Source organism: Phyllostomus hastatus, unplaced genomic scaffold (assembly GCF_019186645.2).
Source record: "Phyllostomus hastatus isolate PE091 unplaced genomic scaffold, TTU_PhHast_1.1 phas_scaffold_28, whole genome shotgun sequence".
Taxonomy (NCBI): domain Eukaryota; kingdom Metazoa; phylum Chordata; class Mammalia; order Chiroptera; family Phyllostomidae; genus Phyllostomus; species Phyllostomus hastatus.
The window spans coordinates 8,215,617-8,241,160 of record NW_025334022.1 but is presented as its reverse complement, the minus strand read 5'-3'; the positions used below and the strand labels follow the sequence as shown (position 1 = coordinate 8,241,160).

Here is a 25,544-nt window from a genome sequence, read left to right as displayed (position 1 = left end):
CAAATGAGTGATCTCAATGTTAAGAACTTTAGGCTCCATAGCTGAGCTTTGAACATGCTTTGAGACAGGATAACCTTTGAGAGCCCCTTGTATCCACACAGCAAGGCAGTTATCACTGTGTCAAAGCATAGGGCTAGGTTTGACTCTGTGAATGTAGCAAAGAACAACTGGCAATGAGTGAGTCACCATCAGCCATTGAGGCTGAATAGTGAGAATAGGATGGAGTCTTAGAGACCAAAAGGGCAAGGGTCAATGAGGAATGGGGCACAAACAAGCTGAAAATAGTTCTGTTATATATAACAGACACCAAAAATGATTACAATCCCTGAAAATATTGGAAATTCCACTTATTCCTTCATGATTTTGTTCCCATATATCTGAATCTTTTGTTTCTAGTAATATCTCTAGGATAGGATCTAATCTTGGACTTTTTTGATAAGTATAGCAAGGAGGCTACCCCTTCCATATGGGTAAATACATGAAAGGATACCAGTTGCAGTTCTTCATACATTTGAATCTATTCAATAGGACCAAGGTAGAACTATAACCAGTGGATGAAAGATCAGGAATAGACTTTCAGCTTTGGCCTGCTGTGGGGAACAATTCACTAATCCAAGACTCAGGAAATCTGGGTTCTAGTTTCAACTCCACAATGAAATTATTTTGATAACTCTGAGTAAACCATATAATCTTCCCAGGCCTCCATTTCCTGTGTAGAAATGAAGGGTGGGCAGCATTTCCCATTCAGTTCTCTAGAGATGCCTCTTTCCACACTGCACACAAAGGCATCCCATGATAGATGATCACAGAGAAAGGGTATCTCTCAGGTAGCACGAAGAATTTGCTTGCCTCATGTCTGTGGTGTCCATGGAGTCAAACAGAGCTGCCTGAACATAGCTACAGATCTCTCTCTCTCTCTTGCCCCTTCTCTGTGTTCCTGCTACAGCCTGCATGATTGGAGCACTAAGATGTGTAACACACAAAGGCATTTCTCAACTCCCTTGAACAATCAGTAATCCTGATTACTGTAAGCTGCAATGATCTCCAGCGCTGGGTTTCATTGTAGTATATCATCTGCAGCCAACAAATTGACCCTGTGTCTCAGGATAAGATACCCAAGGTTCCTTTAGTTCAGTGGTTTCCTACCTTAGCTGCATTTTTAAATCATTGGAAGCTTTAAAAAATACCGATACCTGGGACCCACCCCAGGAATTCAATGTAATTGGTTTGGAGTGGAGCTTGGGCATCAAATTTTAAAAGCTCCTTCAGTGTTTCTGCCATGCAGCTAGTACTGAGACCCACTGAGGTTTTGCTGGACTTAGGTTGAATAGGTGGCTTTCTGCAATCTTCCCTATGTGGGGAATGAGATTGCTGGTTGTGGAAAAGAACACAGCTGGGACCAGGGCCCATGACCTGATGAGGACATTTGTTTCTGTAATGTCTTTATCTTAGGGCCCTGCCCTCCTGTAGCTGATCTGATAAATGAATCTCAACCCAGCATTAATGGCAGGAAATAGCTAATGTATGGCCTTCTGAGATGGCAGAGACCTTCAGGACCTTAACATGAAGGAATTCTGGATTGTAGGACTTGAAGGCTTCCTGACAAGGCTGGTAGGGGAGGTGGTTTGAAGGCGCTCCAACTTGGTTTCCCCCAGTCTCCCTCATCTCATAAAATAACAACCCTGTTTTCCCTTGTGACTCCTCTCTTTTTTCTACCTCTTATATCCAATTCATCAACATATTGTCCTGGTTCTATTTTCAGAATATATTAAGAATTCACTCACTTTTCATCATCTCCATTATTACCATCCTAGCCCAAGCTGCCATCATATTTTAACTGTATTTTGGTGGTAGACTCATAACTAGACTCCCTGCTTTGGCATCACACTCCTATACTATTTTCCACACAGCAGCCAGAGGAGTCCTTTTATGAATAAAATGCAAGTCAGACCCTGTCTACTCAAAACCGTCCAGTAAAGTAAAATCCAAAATTATTGCCATGGATTACAAGGCCCTACATGACAAAGCCTCACACTGCCTCTGTAAGCACAACCCCTCTGAACCACCACCCCTCAATCATTCTGTTGCATCACACCAGGATCCCTTGCTGTTTCTCACATACCCCACTTCAACTTCCATATCAGAGCCTTTATTGTTCTTTCTAGCTGGATGGCTTTGTCCAGATAGCCTCATGGCTTCTCTCCCTTACTTTGTTCAGGTTTTTGCTTAAATGTCACCTTCTCAAAGGGGTCTTCCCTGGCCATCCTGTCTAAACTAACACTCCCATTACTTCCACCCTCACTCACTCATTCTCTTGTGGCATGCCTTACCCTGTTCAGCTTGTCCTCATAGTCCTTATTTGCTACTAAATGATATTTGTTCATTGTATGCTTGTCCCTGCTAGAATGGATGTTCCTTGAGTTCAGAGAGTTTTATCTGTCTTATTTACCACTGAATCCCTCATCACATAGAACAGCTCTTAGCACATAGAAGGCCCTCCCTAAATTTACCACATGAATGAATAAATGCAACTGAAGACATGACTCCTGTATTTCCTCCAATCCAAGGAGCACCCAGGAAAGACTTAGTTTCAGCACTTGCTAACCATGTATCCTGCTGAATTTGTGGGACAATTTTCAAGAACTAGAGATACTAGCTGATTCTATGGACATTTCATATGGAATAGTATGAACAAAGTGGTAGACAGCCCAGAACTGGAAAACCAGGACACCTGGGTAAATCCCCAATATCTATGTTCCTGAATAGTGTATAAATTGTAGGTAAATCATTTTGGAGTGCTAGGCACCCTTTCTCCCACACCTAAAATAATATTTTCTACAAGCTGCCTTCCTAGGGGCAGGGCACAGCTATGAGATGAATAAGATCAATAAAAACCACCATTTAGGTCTATCTCACATTAAGAAGACCAAATACATAGAAATTCACTGTATGTTATTATTAAAGAATTTTTGCAAACTCCCTTAGACCTAAAGCATTAATAATGAGATTCAGTTTACCCAAATTTGATTCATGCCCAGCTTTTTCAGAACACACCAATCCCAGGGTGAGGCAAAAGTAGGTTTATAGTTTGTTCATATGGAAAATACTCTAATACAGTAATTAAGAAATGATAATACAAAAACAAACTGTGTTTTGCATACTTGCAACTGTAAACCTACTTTTGCCCCACACTGTATAAAGAAGCACTTAGCAAATTGCCTTGTACCTAGTGGGGGATCAATACTTATTTATTGACTTATTGATAAGTAAGGGAAAGTGTACCCTTCCTGAGACATCTTAACTCTGGTGTGGCAAAGGTCAGGTTTTTCTGAAGAATGAAGAACTCACTAGCTCTCTGTTCTATTTCCAGTCCCCCAAATCTGCCTTCATCAGTGCTGCAAAGAAGGCCAAGCTGAGATCCAATCCTTCGAGGGTCCGATTTTCTGAGCAGGTGGCAGTTGGAGAAACGGATGCAGTAAGTGCAGCTTCCACTCTCTTTCCTCACCCCTTGGCCAAAGTCAACTCTGCCTTTGAAGTCTCATTCTGGGGCAGTTGCTCAACTGAGTGGATGGCATTACGAAAGGGTTAAAAGGGGGAGACCTCAAGGTTCTGGGTGGATAGCGAGTGAGGAATGTGTATCATTCAGAGAGGCCATGTGCATTGTGGGGAGAAATAATATGTTATCAATTCACTCAAGATCCTCATGTTGCTTTGAGAAATTTCATCTCTAGCACAGTAGCTTATGCTTAGAACAAGTGCTCTGTAAATATCTTTTGGCTACTTAATAGAAACAGGAATGAAGTAGTGGTTTTCTGAAGATCCAGAGAGAGAGCAGCTGATGAAATTGAGGTATCTTCACACTGAAGTGGTCCTGCAACTCCATATCTTCACTGAGAACTGTGCAATGAAAGGTGAAACAGACTAGGGGAAATGATACAGACTCTACTAAGTCACAAAGCTTTTTATTAGACACCTGCTATGCTCCCAGCACTGAAAGGAATGTGAAATAAATGTGTTTTCTGCCACTGGATACATTTCGGTGATGTTGGAGGGCAAGTGGTTCAGATGGGGACAGTATAGGATACCCCACTGAGTGGTATGGTTTCAAGGAGCAGGTGATGCTTGGCAGCTCATGCTATGTACTAGCCAATTTTGGAGGTCGTGGTCCACTTGCAGTCTTTCTCACTTCTATGTGGGGTTTATATGAGCTGAGCTGTCTTCTCCAGATAAGCAAATAAGAGTAGATCGGTGGAGAGCAGAGAGATGTGTAGTAAGCCATCACAGATTATGACCAGAGTCCCCCAGTAATCTGCAGATGTTGGTGATATCTGGCTGGGATAGGGTGGGGTTGGGTAATGGAGAGGAATAGCCAGAGCTATCAGCGACCTGTGTGCTTTTACAGGCTGTCATGTGCTGGGCTTTTGGGTGGCCCATAGCATTTATGTACTGAGGCACAGCTGCAGTTGAGAGACATTAGTAGGCCCAGATTTAGTGGGAAAATCAGTGGGGCAGAAGCACTCAAAAGGTACAGAAGACACAAGTGTCTTTCATTTCCATTTGCCTGACTCTCCTTCCCAAACTCAGCTCAGGCCCTCCTTTATTCCTGTTGGAGGAAGGGTATGAAGCCCAAGGAACTAACTACAGGTCCTCACTGGTAAGTTGTCTGAATAATTGGTGGTTGGACTTTACTTCAGTCCTAGGAGAAGAAGCTGAAGAGAGGCAGGGGTTGGTGAGGAGAGAGGAAAGGGATGAGTATGGAGTCACTGCAGATCAGGAAGAAGCAAACCCTGAGGTCCAAATCACTAAGAGGATGTTATGTCTTGAGACCTTGAATATCCAGAGAAAATGTGACTTGATTTTGTAAAGTACAGACAGGTGCAACCTATTGAATCTCAGCATTATAGAGTAATCATCCAAGGCCAGGTCACTCAGTAAAGAGCTCCCTCCCTTCCTCTCCCTTACCTTCTTCCCCTCCTTTTTTTCTCCCTTCTCTTCCTCTTGCTTCCAGTCTTCCTTCCCAATTCTTCCCTTCCTCTACCATGACTTGCCTCCCCATACATCTGTCTCAGCTAGCTACAGGCAGAATCAAGCCCCACTCTAGACCAGTCTGAATGCAAATACTCCAGAGCAGCTGAGACCCTCCCAGGTTATTTGTTATTGCCAGACAGGCCACTAGGTGTGGTGTGAGGCTCTTATCTGCAAGAAGGGCAGACATCAGTCTTCCCATTCTGGGTGTGCTCAGGAAATTATATGATGTCACAATAGCATACCACTCCTACTGCCATCAGTATGGACCATAGCAGCTTCGCCATTGGTTGGGACCTGGGGGAGTCCATATATATTATCCCTTTCCCTTCATGTTCCAGGGCTTTATTAAGCAGCTGGAGCAAACAATAAATCCTGTGGGTGGTCCTTCCCAATTCTATTTTTAAACAAAATCAATTAAGTAATTATCTGAGTCCTACCTAGTATGCTAAATAAAACGTGCCACCACTGAGTGTCATCAGCATGGAGATCTGAGCCTCTGGACTTAGCAGGAGCAAGGTATCTCAGGATCAGGGAGAGAACCAGGTAGTCACATATTTTCAACTCTATAACCCATCACTTCCCACCATGGCTTAACTCCTGGCTCCCTACCACTGCCAACTATACCCCAGCCTGGGAGGATTTATTTGTTCATGTTTTCATACTTTGTCTGTGACAGTACATAAATCTCAACTGTTCTCTTATGGCCTCCCAATAGTCCACCCCCACCATCTCCTTCAAAATAAAAATCTAGCACTGGCTGATGTGGCTCAGTTGATTGAGTGCTGGCCTGGGAACCAAAAGGCCACTGGTTCGATTCCCAGTCAGGGCACATGCCTGGGTTGCAGGCCAGGCCCCCAGCTGGGGGTGTGTAAGAGACAACCACACATTGATGTTTCTCTCTTTCTCCCTCCCTTCCCCTCTGTCTAAAGTAAATAAATAATATATTTTAAAATAATAAAACTCCAATTTACCTCATCTGGGAAAACTTGGCACTTGTTGGTATGTTTTGGTTTTATAATGGTTCTCTAATGAATGCATGTGTGTGTGCATATGCACACACACCAAGGCACTACAACACAAGTGTAAGACAAAACCCAGGTCTTCTATTTTTCTCCATACCCCCCCATGGGGCTTAGCACAGTGCAGGGCATATAGTAGAGGCCCAATGAATATTCACTGAATTAAGGAATCTGGCCATCTTATGCAGTTTTTCAGTTCCTGGAAAACTGATGATGTTGGCCCTGGGAAATGGATGGATTCTTATGATGAGTCTAATTATTCAAGTAAATACATATCAAGCACCTACTGCTCATATATTCAGCAGTAATTTGTTGAGCACCATCTGTGTGCCAGGGACTCTACTTAGCGTTATGACTACAAAGATTAAATAGAACATGGTTATTTTGTTCTGAGTTTACTGTTCAATTGTGAAAGACAAATGCTTTTCAAAAATATGAGAAGAGCACTTAGAGAGGTATGTATAAGTTGCTGTTGGAACACATGAGAACATCAGACCTGACGATACTGGACAAGGTTTTCCAGAATACATATTTAAGCTGGATTTTAAAGGATGAGTAGGAGTTTGCTGAGGAAGGAAAGAGAAAGACAGAGGGCACAGTTTTTATTTTATAAATATTTATTGATAATTTAATATGCACTGCTCTATAAAGTAAAGAAATGTCTGGGCCAGGAAAACTTTTGATAAAGAATAATCAGGTATTCAAAAATGGGCTTTTTCAGTGGTTCTCAATCAGGGTCAGTAGTATCTACTTTCAGAGAACTTTTGGAAATGTCTGAGAGTTTTTTGGTCATCTCCATGGTTTGCTGTGTTATTGGCATTTAGTGTCTCAGGGTCAGAGATGCTAAGTGTCCTGCAAGGAGTGAGACAGTCCCTGAATGCTGTCAGGGGTATGGAGGCATGAAAGAGCAGTGTGGGTACCTGGAATGGCAAGACATGACTCTGGGGAAGTAGGCAGGTGCCAGGTCAGGCAGGACCTAGGATGCCACAGGGGAGGGGGAACTGTAGAGCAAAAACACGGATATGGAAGTGAACTCAGTATTTGAAGGGCCTGGTGGAAAGGGAGGTGTCAAGAGAGAGGAGTGAGGTGGACTCCTAAAGAGATATCCCATCAGCTCTTCAGTATGTGGTAGTCTTTGTGGGTCAACCGCCATTCTAAGCTGTGGAACTTTGAGCCACAGTAGAATGTGAGTATGCTGTGGCATCAAATGGTGAACTTTAAAAAAAAGATTTTATTTATATTTAGAGATAGGGGAAGGAAAGGAGAAAGAGACAAACATTGATTGGCTGCTGGTTGCCTCTTGCAGGCCCCCAACCGGGGACCTTACCCACAGTCCAAGCATGTATCCTGACCGGGAATCAAACCAGTGACAATATGGTTTGTAGGATGACACCCAACCCACTGAGCTACACCAGCCAGGGCTCAAATGTTGAACTTCTGATTTTGGTGTCCATGCAACATTATTAGTGATCTGCTCTTTCTTGTCTCTTTGTCCTTTCATACCTTTGGCTCCTTGCCTCCTTCACACACTCCTTTCTCTTCCTTTTTAAACTCCTGCTCTGGTTTCTTTCCTTCTTCTAAATGAGAACTTCTCTTTGTACTTTCCTTATCTATTCACAGAAAATGATGAAGAAAGAAGCTCTTCTCCTCATCCCCAATGTCCTGAAAGTCTTCTTAGAAAATGGGCAGATCAAGTCATTCACATTTGATGGCCGGACCACTGTTAAGGTACCTACAGAGTCTCCTATCAAGTCAGTATTGCCCTCTGCAGAGCACAGGCAGCTGCTGGTCCCCTGTTTAGTTTTTCTGAATCTGCACAGAGCTGTTTGCTGCCAGAACAAAGTAGCCTTTGAGCTCCTGCTGCTGTGAGCACCTGGCTGTAAAAACACAGTCCTCAGATGATGGTGGGTGGTGGTGGGGATTTATAAGCCCAACTGTATGCTAGTGATTGTAAATGTTTGTGTACATGCCAGACATGTGTATGTGCATGCATAACTGTATATGTGTGTACATGCACATGTCCACACACATCTACTGGTGAGCTGATTTGTGTTGGTGTTACACTGGTTCATTCAAGACTCAGGAGCTAAGGATGTGAAGATCATTAAACCACTTAAAGAGCAAAAGTGATTCATATTGATACACTAACACCTATGCAAATTTATACACAGAAATCAACAAACTCAATCTCTGTGGAGATAAGCTTAGCCATGCCTTGATTTTTAAATGACAAGCAGATCTTAAGCACTGAACCAAGATTTGAAAAGTCCAACAATAGTCCCTTTGACTATTCTTACAGGAAGAGCAATTACTGATTCTTAATGGCTCAGCCAGGTGTCTAAAAATTATAGCAATTTCTTCAGTCCTGAGGAGGTTAAACAATGATAAAATTAACACCCAGGTTCAACTGTACTCTGGGACAGAAATTTCTGCTCTTGTTTCTTCTGAACTCTCTCCAGAAAGAGAATGCCATTTCCAGAATGAATGTTTCAATGTAATCAATGCTGCTCAGACTGATGGGTGGCTACAGTGCCTTCCCAGAAAACCCACATTGGCTCAAAGGTGTTCTGAGGTACCCATGCAGAGACTAAGACAACCCTATAAATCAAGAAACTCCTGGGCCAGGAAACTTTCCCTAATAGGTGTTCTGAATTGACCTTGCCAGTGGTTCTCAGCCAGGGTTGGCACTGCCCTCTTCCAGACAGCTTTTGGAAATGTCTGAGGTGATTGGGGGTCATTCCCATGTATGCTACTGGCATTTAGTCTCTCAGGATCAGAGATGCTAAGTGCCCTGTAGGGAGTGGGACAGTCCCGGAATTATGGAGAATCATCCTGCCCAAAGTGCCAGTAGCACCCTTGTTGCAAAATGCTCAGCCTACCCCGTGTTGATTGAACCAAGAGTTTCCTTGGAAGGTACAGATCTGGGGGATCCCCAATGGGACCTAGGACCAAAACACACTCCTTAGTGTGCTCTTGGATAGTCCTTTGGCAATTGAATGTGTCAGCCTATGGGGGGAGCATTGAACCAGAACTAGGTTACTTAGGAGTATCCAAATGTCCCAGTTGTGGATATCTCTTTGTGTCAGAATCCTCCTTGGTGTTGATTCATGTCCCCATACTGGAGCCTTTACTCCTGTCTTTCCCCTTGGAACCTTCTCCAAGTGTTCTCCCACCTTACAACATCACCACCATTGTGACTTTCAGATAGCCCTGGCCTTCTAGGACAACAGTGATCCCTGGCTTGTGATCTCACTCTGACTTTAGGGGGAGGTACATTGGCTATTCATTGGAACTTAGATAGGCTGCCAAGCCACTTGTCCCACAGAGAAACCTGAGTGAATTGACAACATGGCTCAGGAGCTGTTATACTTGTAACACCAATTGGCAATCACCAGCTTAGCCATCCACAATCCCAATGCAGCTGAACTGCAAAGAAAACCTCATTTGTTACTGCCAAAGCTCCAGAAACATTGGCACCTCTTACCACTTGGGTAATACAAAGAGATAGTCTCAAGTACCCACCAATTTCCAGCTGAACATTTGAATGCATCACTGTCTTTTTCATGGTCACTGAGGGGCTTTTTGGCAGCCCTGACTGTAAGGGAGCTTCATATTCCAAAGCCTGTTTCTTCCCAACCTTTACGGGGCTGAGTGATGCTGACTCCACAAACACACACTCTGAGTCCAGTGTGGGCTGAACAGCAAATAAATGGTAGAAGTTTCACACTGACATTTGGCTAACTCCCACAGATATATTTCCAGACACCCTAATATTGAAAGTAGGGCAACAGAGCAGACAGAGCCCAGAAGTATTCAGATTTATGACTGTACACAAGACCGGATGATGTAGTTTCTGTGTGTGAGCACATTTTTCAAGTTGCTAAATTGATTGTCTCTAAAAGCCAGCTACAATAAAAAATGAACATTTTGCCAGTAACTCAGGTCATTTGATTGAGATTTTGAATCCAGAAAGTCAACTTTTTAATCATATAATTGTAGCTTTGCTTTTTTTAAAAATTCCTAAATAAAGAGTTGAGGGACAAACCAGAGTGAACATTATTACATGAGAAAGTAAGGGAAGAACAGCACAGTGCCTGACATTTAGTAAGCACTCAGAAAATAATTTGTTGAAAGGAAGAAGTGAAGGAGGAAATGAGGGCCAGCAATTATACTTTCTTTTGCTATATGCCTGGCCAGTCCAAATACAGAAACACTTCTCTCCACCCCCTGCACCATTGGTGTTCCCCAGGACCCAGACCTCTAAAGAGCACTCATGTGTCCCTCTCTTCATCTGGGAGTACAATGGCTAGACCACCATAATGGCCAGTATCTCTGGCTGGCCCACTTTCCCAGCCTCAGCCTTCTCCCCAGGACTACCTTTCTTGATAGTCAGTCCCCCTCACTCATGTTTGGTGCTTAGAGTAGCTTAGAATTGAGCTCCCTCTCAAGGCTCTTTTCTCTTCCACAGGATGTGATGGTGACATTACAGGACCGTCTTTCCCTGAGGTACATTGAGCACTTTGCTCTTGTCCTTGAGTATGCTGGGCCAGAACAGAACCACAAGTTCCTGCTTCTCCAGGAGAAGCAGCCCCTGGCTTATGTAAGTTACTCTTTTATCCTGGCTTGATAGCTTTGCATGTTACTCTACTAGAAAAGGGGACCCCAGACACTCTCTTTCTGGAAAATTCATAATGATGTATTTGGCCAGCTCCCAGAAGTTACAGTTCTCAATCGAAGTCTATACTACCCACCTCCAGAGGGCTTTTGGTAGTGTTCCTTGTGACTTAAAAAGGGCATGAAGATTGTTAGTTCTGGTCTCTAAGGGAAAAGCGTGGGGTGGCAACTCACTGCATGGCTCCCAGAATGCTGAGTTGAAGAACATTGACGACTCTCCTGTCTCCTGGAAGCTGTGCCTGCTAGACTTTTCTACCTCAGAGAGGAAACTTGGGCTTCACTTGAAGCCTATTAATGAAAGGGTCAGGCAATGGAGCTTAGTGAGACCAGTGAGGCCAGAACAAGTGTCAAATGGGAATGGGCTGATTGGGGCCAAGGATGGGCAGTATGTCACCCATATCAACTTCCAAGACAGAGTAGGAGACAGTGTCTTATCATCTGAGCTCTTGTCATATGGAAAAAAAAAGGCTGGGGAAATCCAGGATGGCTGCATAGTATTTCACCAATAGTGAAGCACCAGGAAGAACCAAAGAAGAAATCAGGGCCAATCAATATTCCCAGAGAGGGAGGGAAGGAGTTGGAGAAGAACAGTTGGAAAGAATTGGCTAAATGGAAGTGAAACAAAAGCCAGAATGAGATGTAAAAAATGGAATGATTTGGGGGAGAAAAATTCTTCAAGTTTAGCTTTCGGCCAAATGCAATCTAGGGACTCACAAGTTCCCACATATGAAGGGAAGGTTGTGGGTGTCATACTTGGAGGGAAGCGTAAATGCCTCCCTGACCCTCAAGAGGTCTTTTGAATCCAACTGGTCTCTTGTTCCAAATGGGATTTTAAACTTTTTTATTGAAAAAAACATCAAATATTCATAAGAATAGGAGTTGTATAGGGAATTTTTATTACCCAGCCCTCTTTGAGTGCCAGCTTCAGCAGTACTATTTTATATTGTCTGTTTGTTTCATCTATACCTCCAAATGGCATTTTAAATATTTTATTTATCTTCTAATCAGCGACTTACTCTGCTTGAGTCTGGGCCCCACCACAAGGTGAAGAAATTAGCCCCACAGCAAGAAAAGAGTCAGAAATTCCCAGGAGCCCTCTCTTCAGACTTAGTATCTGGGAGCTTAGATCCAGTTGTTGATAAAGGCCATGGTCTGGATGAATGATTCAAAAATTCTAGTCATTTGGGTCATAAGGCAGAAAAGAAGGGTGGCTCCTCATCACTTTTCTTTAAGGGTAATTGGAATTGGCCAGGTAGGAGATAACACCCTTGCTCTGCCCAAAGCCCCACCTTGAAGAGCCACCAAGCTAGCTCCCACTAGCATAGCCATTGATTCCCAGATCTCTTTGCCTCCCACCTCTCATCCCTGGGATTCAGGTGGTGCAGCGGACACACTATCATGGAATGAAATGCCTCTTCAGAATAAGCTTCTTTCCCAAAGACCCTGTGGAGCTGCTGCGTCGGGATCCTGCTGCTTTTGAGTACCTGTACATCCAGGTAGAGTCTGATTTGAGATACTCAGAGAGACAGACCATTGGACAAAAAAGCAGGAAGGCCATCACAATGAAGTCACTATATAAGTTTTTCCAACCTCCAGGTAGCTGTGAAGGCCCTTTCCTTTTCAGCTACCATTGTAGAACATGGCCAAGTTGATTGGCCTGGTGACCTAAGCTGGTTGTGTCTCAAAGTCATGTTGTTTGTTTACACAGATCTCATCAATTTTCAGGAGCAAGCAACACCAATAACTGTGGTACCATCACAGAATCCCAAGGTTTAACAAGCCTTTTTAGGTATACAGGGGTTCCCAATCCCCAGTGCCTAGCTCCAGTAAGGAGATGATTCCCAATTTAGTTCACCTAGAGACATTTACTCTGGGACAGGCCCTGTGCTCAGTGCTAGTAATCAAGATGAACAAAGAAATGTCTTACTTGCTAGAGCTCAGAGATATGTGTATTTATATTTATAAATAAATATAAAATCATGTAGCAGGGTGTGATGCCAGTAGCAGCATCCAGGAAGCAGTTTGCCAGCTCTTCATGGGAAAGGATCATGAAGGCTTCACAGAGGAAGTGATGTGTGCATGCTCTTAGCCTTGAAGGATGAGTGGATGTTTGCTGTGTGCAGAGTTGGAGTGCAGGGGGCACATTCTACACAATGGGACTTATATCTGCAAAGGCTTGGTGGTATGAAACAGCACAGCATGATGCAAGAGCTGTGAGTAATTTATTATAGCTGGAGTGCAGAGTGTGAAGTAAGGAGTTGTAAGAAATGAAATGGGAGAAACAGGAAGCAGATGGTGAAAGGATTTATAGGTCATGGAAGCATAGGTTTTAAAATGCTTTAGGGTAGTGTTTCTCAAAGTGTGGTCCCTGGACCAGCAGCAGAAGCATTAACCAGGAACTTGTTAGAAATGCAAATTCTTGAGCCCTAGTCTAGTCCTACTGAATCAGAAACCCTGGCGTTTGGGCCCAGCAACCTGTTTTAACAAGACTTCTAGGGGACTTTGATGCCCAATGGAGTTTGAAAACCACTGTTTCAGGGCAATGGGTCTTAACTCTAGCTGCACACTAGAATGATCTTAGAAGCTTTGAGAAAAATGTTTTTCCCTACCCAAGACCAAATAAATCAAAATCTATGGGAATCAGGTCCAAACATTTACATTTTCTAAATTCTTCATATGATTCTAGCATGCACCTAAAGAAATCCTGTTGTAGGGTGGGGACACAGAAGTGTTGAAAGGAAAATAACCTGGCCAGATGAGTAATTTTGAAAGAATTCATCATGCTAAGGAAGTACACCAGGTAGGAAATCATCCCAGTGATCCGTAGAAGAAATAATGGGGGTTGGAATCAGGGCAGCAATGGAGGAGGTGGGGTATGGTGCAAGAGATATTTAAAAGATAGAATTGATGAGCTTTGAGTTGATAAGTGGTAGAGGTGGTATCATTTCCCAAGTTAGGTAGCGGAATGAGTTTGAGGAAAAGATGAGCTCATTTTGGACTATGCTGAGTTTCAGGTGCCCATAAGATATACAGAGTGCTTGATAAGAGGGGACAGAAACCCTCAAAATTCATCTCTAATGATGTCTGCTGGAGTTGTGGTATAAGACATCATGGTTGTCCTTGCTGCTCCTTCTGACAACCTAAAATGTTAGGGACATTTTTCAAACAGCCTTGGGTTTCTTTACCAGTACTTTGACTCAGTTGTGGTTCCTCTATGAATTTTATAAGTTTAGTTCTCAGTTTATTTGCCCTATATTTTTTCATTCAAACCTCCGGGAATCATCTTGGTTCAAATATTTTGGAGTTTTGTTACAAAACATATCCACCCTCTCTCTCTCCCTTTTGTAATGATATAGACTTCAGCTGTATTCTTCCTTTTTAAAAATATTTGAGAGATTACTTTTAAAATTTATTTTTCAGTTATAGTTGACACACAATATTATATTAATTTCAGAGGTACAACATAGTGAATAGACACTTATGTACCTTATGAAGTTATCACCCTGATGAGCCTAGTACCCATCTGGAACCATATATAATTATTAAAATATTGACTGTATTCCTTACTTTTTATTGTTGTATATTCCTTATTTTTTTCTTTTTTTTAATTTTATTTCAATCATTGTTCAAATACAGTTTTCTCCTTTTTACTCCCAATCCAGCCCCCCTCCCACCCCTCCCCACTTCCCTCCCATTACCACCCTCACCTTAGTTTATGACCATGTGTCCTTTAAGTTTGTTCCTGTGAACCCTTCCCACTGTCCCCTGAAATTCCATCTACTCTCTTCTGTGGGCACTGTCAGCCTGACCTCTATTTCAGTGTCTTTGGTTATATTTTACTTGTTTCTTTGTTTTGTTGTTTAGGTTCCCGTTAAAGATGAGATCATATGGTATTTGTCTTTCACTGCCTGGCTTGTTTCGCTTAGCATAATGTTTTCCAGCTATATCCAAGCTGTTGCAAAGAGTAGCAGCTCCTTCTTTCTTTCTGCTGCATAGAATGCCATTGTGTAAATGTACCATAGTTTTTTGACCCATTCATTTATTGATGGGCATCTTGGTTGCTTCCAGCATCTAGATATTGTAAATTGTGCTGCTATGAACATTGGGATGCATAGGTTCTTTTGTATTGCTCTTTTAGTGTTCTTAGGATATAGTCCCAGCAGTGGAATTGCAGGGTCAAAAGGCAGATCCATTTTGAGTTTTCTGAGGAAGTTCCATACTGCTTTCCATAGTGGTTGTACCAATCTGCAGTCCCACCAACAGTGCACTAGGGATCCCTTTTCTCCACAACCTCACCAACACTTGTTGTCTGTTGCTTTCTTTATGATGGCCATTCTGTCTGGTGTGAAGTGGTATCTCATTGTGGTTTTAATTTGCATCTCTCTGATAGCTAGCGATATTGAACATCGTTTCATGTGTCTTTGGATTTTCTGTATGTCCCCCTTGGAGAAGTGTCTGTTCAAGTCCTTTGCCCACTTTTTTAATTGGATTCCTTGTCTTCTTAGAGTGCAGTCTTGTAAGTTCTTTATATATTTTGGAGATTAAACCCTTGTCTGAGGTATCATTGGCAAATATGTTTTCCCATACAGTTGGTTCTCTTTTAATTTTGATACTGTTTTCTTTAGCTGTGCAGAAGCTTTTAATTTTGATGAGGTCCTATTTGTTTATTCTTTCCTTTATGTCCCTTGCTCTAGGGGACAAGTCAGTAAAAAAGTTTCTTCGTGAGATATCTGAGATTTTCCTACCTACATTCTCCTCTAGGACGTTAATGGTGTCACGTTTAATATTTAAGTCTTTTATCCACCTTGAATTTATTTTTGTATATGGTGTAAGTTGGTGCTCAAGTTTCATTTTTTTTGCACGTGGCTGTCCAGTTCTCCCAACACCATTTGTTGAAGAGGCTATTTTTACTCCATTTTATGTTGCTGCCTCCTTTGTCAAATATTAATTGACCATAGAGACTTGGGTATTATTTCTGGGCTCTCGGTTCTGTTCCATTGGTCTATGTGCCTGTTTTTATGCCAGTACCAGACTGTTTTGATTACAGTGGGCTTGTAGTATAGTTTAGTGTCGGGTATTGTGATCCCTCCTACTTTGCTCTTCTTTCTCAAAATTGCAGCAGCTATTCGGGGTCGTTTATAATTCCACATAAATTTTTGAAGTGTTTGTTCTATGTCTGTGAAATATGCCATTGGTACTTTAATGGGAATTGCATTGAATGTGTAAATTGCTTTGGGTAGTATGGACATTTTGATGATATTAATTCTTCCAATCCATGAACACGGTATATGTTTCCATTAGTTTGTGTCTTTCTTGATTTCTTTCTTCAGTGTTACGTAGTTTTCTGCATACAGGTCTTTTACCTCTTTGGTTAGGTTTATTCCTAGATATTTTATTTTTCTTTTTGCTATTTCAAATGGGATTTTTCCCTTGATCTCTGCTTCTGCTGTTGCATTGTTGGTGTACAGAAATGCCTTTGATTTCTGGATATTGACTTTGTATCCCGCTGTTTTGCCAAATTCATTTATTAGGTAGAGCAGTTTTTTGGTAGAGTCTATGGAATTTTCTATGTATACTATCATGTCATCTGCAAACAGTGACAGTTTTGTTTCCTCCTTTCCGACTTGGATGCCTTTTATTTCTTTTTCTTGTCTGATTGCTGTGGCTAAAACTTCCAGTACTATATTGAATAGAAGTGGTGAAAGTGGACAGCCTTGTCTTGTTCCTGATCTTAGTGGAAAAGATTTTAATTTTTGCCCATTGAGTATGGTGTTGGCTGTAGGTCTCTCATATATGGCCTGTATTATGTTGAGGAATGCTCCCTCTATTCCCATTTTGCCAAGTGTTTTTATCATGAATAGGTGCTGTACCTTATCAAATGCTTTTTCTGCATCAATTGATATAATCTTTAGGTTTTTATCTTTTGTTTTGTTTATCTGATGTATTACATTTACTGACTTGTGAATATTGAACCATCCTTGCATCCTTGGAATGAATCCCACTTGGACATGGTGTATGAATCTTTTTAATGTATTGTTGGATGCGGTTTGCCAGTATTTTGTTGAGGATTTTAGCATCAATGTTCATCAGCGATATTTGCCTGAAGTTTTCTTTCTTTGTTGTGTCTTTATCTGGTTTTGGAATTAGGATGATGTTGGCCTCATAAAAAGAGTTTGGGAGACTCCCACCTTTTTGGATTTTTTGGAAAAGTCTGTGAAGGATAGGGGTTAGCTCTTCCTTAAATGCTTTGTAAAATTCTCCTGTGAAACCATCTGGTCCAGGGCTTTTGTGTGTTGCGAGTTTTTTTTTTTTTTTACTGCTTCAATTTATTTTGTTGTTATTGGTCTGTTCAGGCTTTCTGCTTCTTTTTCATTGAGTTTTGGAAGATTATATTTTTCTAGAAATTTGTGCATTTCACCTAGGTTTTCAAATTTCTTGACATACAGTTCTTTGTAGTAATTTCTTACAGTCCTTTGTATTTCTGTGGTATCTGTTATAATCTCTCCTCCTTCATTTCTGATTGTGTTTATTTGGGTCTTCTCTCTTTTTTTCTCGATGAGTCTGCTTAAAGGCTTGTCAATTTTGTTTATCTTTTCAAAGAACCAGCTCTTGGATTCATTGATCCATAGAATTGTGCTTTTAGTCTCTATGTCATTTAATTCTGCTCTGATCTTGGTTATTTCGTTCCTTCTGCTTGGTCTGGACTGCCTTTGTTGTTGTTCCTCGAGTTCTTGTAGACGTAGGGTTAGGTTGTTTGTTTGGAATGTTTCTAACCTTTTTAGGTGGGCCTGTATCACTATGAACTTCCCTCTCAGGACTGCCTTGGCTGTGTCCCATAAGTTTTGGGTTGTTGTGAGTTCGTTTTCATTTGTTTCCAGAAACAATGAATGGGTCGAGAATGATATTAGGAAAGAAATCAAAAGTCCGTAAAAGACAATGAATAAGTACCTATCAATTAAACAATGAATGGGTTAAGGTTATTATTGATAGGTACTTATCCATTGTCTTTTATGGACTTTTGATTTCTTTCCTAATATCATTCTCGACCCATTCATTGTTTAATAGCATGCTATTTAATCTCCATGATTTTGAGTGTTTTGGGTTTTTTTCCTTGGGGTTGGTTTCTAGCTTCAGTTCCTTGTGGTCTGAGAAAATGCTTGGTATGATTTCAATTTTCTTGAAATTGTTGAGGCTTGTTTTGTGTCCTATCATGTGGTCTATCTTTGAGAATGTTCCGTGCACATTTGAAAAGAATATATATTTAGCTTCTTTTGGATGGAGGGCTCTGTATATATCAGTAAAGGCTATTTCATCAAGGGTATTGTTCCATGCCACAATATCTTTGTTGATATTTTGTTTGGAAATCTGTCCATTTTTGATAGTGGGGTTTTAAAATTTCCCACTATAATTGTGTTGCTGTCAATATCTTTCTTGAAGTCCTCTAAGATGTTCTTTATGTATTTGGGTGCTCCTATGGTGGGTGCATATATATTTACAATATTTATGTCTTCTTGATGGATTCTTCCCTTGAGTATTATGAAGTGACCTTCTGGGTCTCTCTTTATGGACCTTTTTTGGAAGTCTATTTTGTCTGATATGAGTATTGCTACCCCGGCTTTTTTTTTCCTGTCCATTTGCTTGGAAGATTTGTTTCCAGCCCTTCACTTGCAGCCTGTATAAGTCTTTTATACTGAGGTGGGTCTCTTGTAGACAGCAGATATGTGGGTCATTTTTTCTTATCCATTCAGCTGTTCTATGTCTTTTGATTGGAGCATTTAATCCATTTATGTTTGAGGTTATTATTGATAGGTACTTATTCATTGTCTTTTATGTACGAGTGTTCCTCTCTCTCTCTCTCTCTTTTCCTTCCCTTCCTTAAAGCAGTCCCTTTAGAATCTCTTGCAGAGCTGGTTTGGTGGAGGTGTATTCTTTTAGACTTCTTTTGTTTGGAAAGCTTCTTATTTGGCCTTCTATGTTGATTGAGAGCCTTGCTGGATATAGTACCCTTGGTTGCAGACCTCTGGTTCTCATTACCTGGAGTATTTCTTGCCATTCTCTTCTGGCTTGAAGTGTTTCCATTGAGAAGTCAGCTGTTAGCCTTATTGGGGCTCCCTTGTATGTTACTTCCTGTTTCTCCCTTGCTGCCTTTAAGATTCTCTCTTTGTCTTGAAATTTTGCCATTTTAATTATGATGTGTCTTGAGGTGGGCCTCTTTGGGTTCCTCTTGATTGGGACTCTCTGTATTTCCTGGATTTGTGTGATTTTTTTCTCTCATCAAACTAGGGAAGTTCTCCTTCATTACTTTTTCAACTAGGTTTTTGATCCCTTGCTCTTCTTCTTCTCCTTCTGGTATCCCTATTATACGGATATTATTACGTTTCATATTGTCTTGCATTTCTCTTAATCCCTCTTCATTCTTTCTGAGCCTCTTTTCCTTTTCTTGCTCTTTCTGGGTGTTGTTTTCTACTTTGTCCTCCAGCTCGCTAATCTGATCTTCTGCTTCATCGATCCTGCTTTTCATTCCTTCTTCTGTGTTCTTCAGTTCAGAAATTGTATTCTTCATTTCCTCTTGACCTTTGTTGAGAGTTTCTATTTCCTTTTTCATGTTTATATAGTTTGCAGTGAGATTGATATAGTTTCCCTCTAATTTCTGAAAGCTCATTGTGAGTTCATTGTACTTCCTGATAATCATTGTTTTGAACTCACTATCTGATAGTTTAGTTGCCTCTATTTCATTTAGCATTTTTCCTGAGGCTTCCTCTTTTCCCTTCAATTGGGGGTTGTTTTTTTGTTTTCTCATTGTTCGTGGGTTTCTTCTTTTTTCTTCTTGTTTCTTAAATTGATCTGTTCTGATTCCCTGTAATTATGGTGTGAACTTCTGTGGTAGAATATTTGTGAGATTCAGTGGTGCAATCGCCTTCGTGTGTCCTGGTGTTCACAGTTTCCCCCTACTCTTTTTTTGTGATCAGTTGGGGGAATAAGGCGAAATGGTTTAAAACAGCAAGACAATCTACTACTATGATAATTACATTAGCAGCCTGTAGCGAAGAGATGGGTTATCCTTTGGCTCCTCATACTGTTAACCGTGATCCTCCACCCCACTATCCACATTTTAGAAAGGATGGAAAGAGGGTAAGACTCTTATTGGGGATGAGAGGATTATTAGTTGTATCTAGAAAGCTGTGAGTCTGCTGGAGGTCAGATTATAAGGTAGGGTTGGATTAAAGATTAGTATACAGGAGTAGTGTGTAAAAGAATAGAGATAACCCCCACAATAGTATAGTTCAGAAAATTGCAAGGTGGGCTGAGATCAGGTAGGGGTATTGAGTAGTATTTACAATTGTATGGACTAGGTCTTATTAACAGTAATAGTAAAGTGATGGTCTCGTGGCAGAATTGATGAGATCTAGATAACAAGAATAAAGAGTTTAGAACCTTGAGAGGTGTATTACTGGAACACAGATGAAGAATAGTAAATTATTAACACATTGTGACTGAGATACCAGGAAGAACCTATCAAATGACAGTATAACCAGCCAAGCAAAGAAGATTATACAGAAAGAAAAAGGATACCAAAATATTATTAAAATAAAAAATGTCGGAAAAGTGAGAAAAAGATAGTACAAATTTACAGTAACTTGCAAGCTTGAAAAAAAGGAAAGAAAAGCAGAAGATGGAGTGCAGGAGAGATAGATTTGGAGTGGAAAGAATATTAGAATGAATGGAAGAGAAACATAAGGGATTGCGAGGTATAAAAATAATAAGAATTAAAAAATAAAATGTCACATAAAACTCAAGATAAAATCTATCAATCAACAACAGCCACAAAAACAAAGCAAAACCAAACCAAACAAAACAAAATAAGAAAAACCTCTTGTTGGTTTCTAACTGGCCAGACCAGTTTTTCTGATCTTGCTGGCTTCAGCTGGCTGAGGGACCTTTGAAATGCTTCTCTCTCTTCCCAGCCAGATCTCAGCAAGTCTCTCAGGAACCCTGGGTGCTCCCGAGCACACTCATTCTCTAGAGCTCACTGCCACGTTCTTCGGACTCCGGGGTCCTGAGGGTTCCAGCTCCATGATCTCAGAAGGCACCCCCGACATTTTGGAATTCACTGCGCCCTCCCTGGGAATCGTAAAAGCGCGCGGCCCTTCTGGTTTCACAGCGCGCAGGAGTCAGGCTTCCCGATAGAGCGTGCTACCCTTCTGGGTTCACAGCACGCGAGTCAGGCTTCCCGATGGGGCATGAGCAGAGCTCTTCCCAGCTCTTTGTTTTCCACCGGTCCCCACCCCTACCGGGCTAGGGGTGTTGGCGCCTTTCCCGACCAGGTGCGGTCGTGTTGGCTAGAGGCCCTCACTTCTCCCAGGTCTCTGGGTGGGTGTTCATAGTCCCTGGGCAATTTTTTCCCAGACCAACTGACCAATCTGTTCCTTCAAGCAACACATTCTCCCCTGGAGTTGCTCAACCCCAGTATTCAGGGGAGGGAGCAGCGACTCCCCTCTCCCAGGAGCCCTGTGGCAGACCCGGGAGCACCGGGCCTGGGGACTGCACACCCCTAGACCCCGCGCTGATCCCTGGGTCCCTTTTGTCCTGAAGCAGTCTCCTTACCATCTGGTTTTTCAGTGATCGCAATAATTTTTGATGTCCTGCTTTCAAAAGTTATTCAGTAACCTAGTCCACTTGCTCTGTTTCTCCACCGATCCACGAGTTTCCCTCCTCTTCACAGAAGCCGAGAAACACGCTGCCTAGAGTAAAGCCGCCATCTTCCCCCCATATTCCTTATTTTTTATATTGAATAGCTTTATTGAGATCTAATTGACACACAACAAACTGCACATATTTAAAATATATAATATGATAAGTTTTGACATATGTTTATACCCGTGAAACCATCACAGCAATCAAGATACTTAATATATCCACCACCCCCAAAGGTTTCCTCAGGCTCCCTTGTACTTTATCTTCCCATCTCCAGGCAACAACTGACCTGCTTTCTGTCAATATAGATTAGTTTGCATTTTCTAAAGTTTTATATAAATGAAATTGTATAAATACAGTATGTGACCACTTCATTTGGCTTTTCAGTCAGCATAGTGATTTTGAGATCCATCCATGTTGTTGTGTGTATCAGTACTTCATTCCTTCTTATTGTTGAGTAGTAGTCAATAGTATGGATGTACTAAAATTTGTTTATCAGTTCATCTGCTGATGGATATTTGGGTTGTTTTATGGTTTTTGGCTACTACAAAAAACAAAGGTTCTGCAAACATTCATGTAAAAGTCTTTGTATGACACATGCTTTCTTTTCCCTTGGGTAAATATTTAAGAATGGAATGGTTTTATCATATGGTAGATCTACCTCTCCTTAACTTCTTAAAGAAATTCCAGTATGATTTTCCAAAGTGGTTGTACCATTTCACATTCCCATCAGCCATATATGAGAGTCCAAGTTTCTCCACATCCTTATCAGCACCTGGTATTGTCAGTATTTTTCTTGTTTTAGTCATTCTAATAGTGTGCAGTGGTATTTCATTATGGTTTTCATTTGAATTTCCCTAATGACTATTTAAACATTTTTTCGTGTGCCTATTTGCCATCCTGCATCTTTTTGTGGTGAAGTGTCTGTTCAAATCTTTTGCCCACTTTTTAAAATGGGGTTTGTTTGTTTTCTTGTTATCAAGTTTTAAGAGTTATTTATGCATTCTAGACACAAGTTATTTGTTGCATATATTATTTATAGTTATTTTCTCCCAGTCTATGGCTTATCTTTTCAGTTTCTAGACAATGTATTTCACAGAGCAAAAGTTTGAACTTTGAAGTCTGATTTGTCAATTTGTTTTAGAATGGATTATGTTTGTGGTGTCACATCTAAGAAATCTTTCTCTAACCCAAGGTCACAAAGATTTTCTCATATCTGATTCTAGAAGTTTTATCATTTTAGATTTTACATTTAGGTCTGTAATTCATTTTGAGTTAACTTTTGTATGTGATACAAAGTACTAATCAAAAAAAGTTTTGTTTTTTTGCCTGTGGATATTTAGTTGTTCTAGCATTATTTGTTTAAAAGACTATTCTTTCTCCACTGAATTGCCTTTACACTTTTGTCAAAAATCAGTTGCCTATATGTATGTGAATCTATTTTTGAACCATCTTTTCTATTCCATTGATCTACCTGTTTATCTTTATGCCAACATCACAATCTTTGGATTACTGTAGCTTTAAAATAAGCCTTAAAATCAGGTAGTGTTTGTCCTCCAACTTTGTCCTACTTTTCAAAGTTGTTCTACCATTCTAGGCCCTTTGCATTTCCATGTGAACTTTACAATTCACTTATCAATTTCTGCCAAAAACCAGCTGGACTCTGACTGGGTTAAATTTATAGATAGATTTGGGGAGAATTAACATCTTAATAATATTGAGTCTTCAAACCCACGAACACAGTATATTTTTACATTTATTCATGTCTTCTTTAATTTTTCTCAGCAATGTTTTCTGGTTTTCAGTGTAAAGTTCTTTCACATATTTTGAGAGATGTATCCTTAGTTTTCTCATATTTTTGATGCTATGATAAACAGTTTTGATTTTAATTTCAATTCTAATTGGTATAAGCATGTAGAAATGTAATGGATTTTTATATGTTAATATTATATCCCACAACCCTGCTAACTCATTAGTTCCAGTAATTTTTTGTAGATTCCATTGGATTTTCTATGTAGACAATCATTGATGAAGCATTCCTTCTCCCCTTTCTCCTATGCTATAGTGATATCACCATGGCTCCCTAGTCCCTTCCTTAACTCATCCTGGTTCTACTTCAACATAATGGGCAACTGGTTTAACCAAGAGTGAATCTTTGATAGCTGGGACTCCAACCCTCAGAGTTTGGGAATTAGCATACCCTTGGCCATTAGCTCTAGCATACCCCTTTTAGGAAAGCATAAGCGAGACAGACTCATCAGTGCTTTTTGACCTTCAGACCCCAACAAACAGAATATCTGCCTCATCTCTGCAATCCATCTCTCATCCTAGGCTTCTGGGCCAGAGCTCTGTAGAGAGCCCCTCCCAATGTCTCTCTTCTTTTGTTCCCATCTGAGCTGGGGAGGGGGCAGTGAGTAAAAGCATGGAGGGGTTCTTATAAGAGGAGTAAATAGAGGAAGTATCACTTTTGCAGCAACCTAGATATTCTGCTCACTTATGCCAGTGTGTGAATCCATCACTAAGGAGAAAACCATTCAATATCTGCTGAATGAAGTAAATAGTATCTCTGAGACCTGAAGTTCCTCTGTTACCTCTCCCCTAAAGGCAGAACTTTTCTCTTCTCCTTGATCTAGAAGTCTCCCTGGCACTAGGATGCTTTTCTGTGATGGAATGGAGTAAATCGGTGGATGAGGAGGGGATGACTCCTTTAACTAACAGGTTTGGATTGTCCTGTCTCACAGAGCCGGAATGATGTTATCCGAGAACGCTTTGGAATGGACCCCAAGCCGGAGATGCTTTTGGGCCTGGCTGCCCTCCACATCTATATCACTGTTTCAGCCACTCGACCTAGTCAGAAGATTTCACTCAAGAATGTGGAGTGAGTTGTGTTGAGATCCTTTGGGATGGGGCCTACCTAAAGCTATGTAGGAAGAAGGTGGATTGTGTGAGTTGTGCTATACTTTTCAGGAATGTAGATCTGGGATGGGAGTGAGAATTGGCATTCCTCATACCTAGACCATGATGTCCTTGAGCTACAGCTTATACTGGGGAACTGTTGCCAGTGTTATTCTCCTTCTCCACCCTACCCAGTGATACAGACACCGGCCTGCAGTGTCCGCATCATTATGGATGAAATGAGACATTCACATGAACTACCGAGCCTGGTGGAGGAAAAGGGACAGCATGGCTTTTCTCTCAAGAGGAGCAAAAGCCACAGCCTCCACCATGACAGGCCTTTATTGGGTTTCTCCACCCATTACACAATGGTACTCATTTACTATGCACAGGTTCACTTTAGGTGGTTACCTTTTACAGAAAACAAAGGAGCCAATGCTGCTAATCACATCACAGAAGAGGAATATTTGAAAATGAAAAGGCAAAAGCAGTTGAACCAGTTACACTCATCCTTGGAAGATTTAGCATGGATTTTAGGAAGTTACTTTGCAGTAAATGTCCTCAATTCAGAGTGAGGAAGTTTTTCACAAAAAGCAAGACTCAAAGTGGCCTAAGGCTCATTGCAGGCCTGATTCCATGGGAGAACCTATCCATGGGCATGGGTCCTGTGCATCTTCAAGTGGGAGCTTGGCCCACACCACACAGAACAGTTTCCTGTACCCAGGCTTTCTCCCAGGGTTCATTCTTTTGTCTCTGCCTCTCAGATTCAGTCTGTTTCTGTCTTACCATCTTCCTTTCTCTGTTCCACTTTGTCTCTCTCATTAATTTCTTACTTTTCTTCTGCTTTTAGGAAGGAGTGGGGCCTGGAACCCTTTCTTCCCCCCTCCCTCCTGCAGGGCATCAAAGAGAAGAACCTCCGGAAATCTCTCTCTCAGCAACTGAAGGCTCACCAAACACATCCTTCCAGTGACACCAAGGTACCCAGAATACACCACTGAGCACCCTGTTCAGGCACTTTGGCAATGGGGGCTCCTGCATGGTTTCCAAGCAGGCCTGGCCTTCTGGGGATCCTCTCCACTGTTTTCAACTTGGGTACAATACAAGTTGGCTGGATATGGGGAAGGATTGTAGAGAGGGGATTTCCCCAAGCCTGAGCCTCCCTCAGGGGCAGCTCAGTGGCTAGTCACTGAGAAAGCCCAGGGTCCTCTGAATAAAGGGACGAAGATGCAGGAA

The 25,544-nt window shown here is 41.4% G+C and overlaps 1 protein-coding gene across 9 annotated transcripts in view; it reads left to right on the top strand.

Annotated features, from left to right (window-relative positions):
- The window catches only part of FRMPD3 (FERM and PDZ domain containing 3), a 160,847-nt gene that overhangs the window by 103,278 nt on the left and 32,025 nt on the right, over nt 1-25,544 (top strand). For 8 of the 9 annotated variants that reach the window (XM_045817685.1, XM_045817684.1, XM_045817683.1 and 5 more), the window contains 6 exons: nt 3,371-3,475; nt 7,668-7,775; nt 10,516-10,647; nt 12,098-12,217; nt 24,158-24,294; nt 25,162-25,288. In XM_045817685.1, coding sequence (XP_045673641.1) covers nt 3,371-3,475; nt 7,668-7,775; nt 10,516-10,647; nt 12,098-12,217; nt 24,158-24,294; nt 25,162-25,288 — 729 coding nt within the window. Of the gene's footprint in view, nt 1-3,370; nt 3,476-7,667; nt 7,776-10,515; nt 10,648-12,097; nt 12,218-13,451; nt 13,522-24,157; nt 24,295-25,161; nt 25,289-25,544 lie in introns of those variants that run through there. The other variant, XM_045817692.1, reaches the window with a different exon arrangement.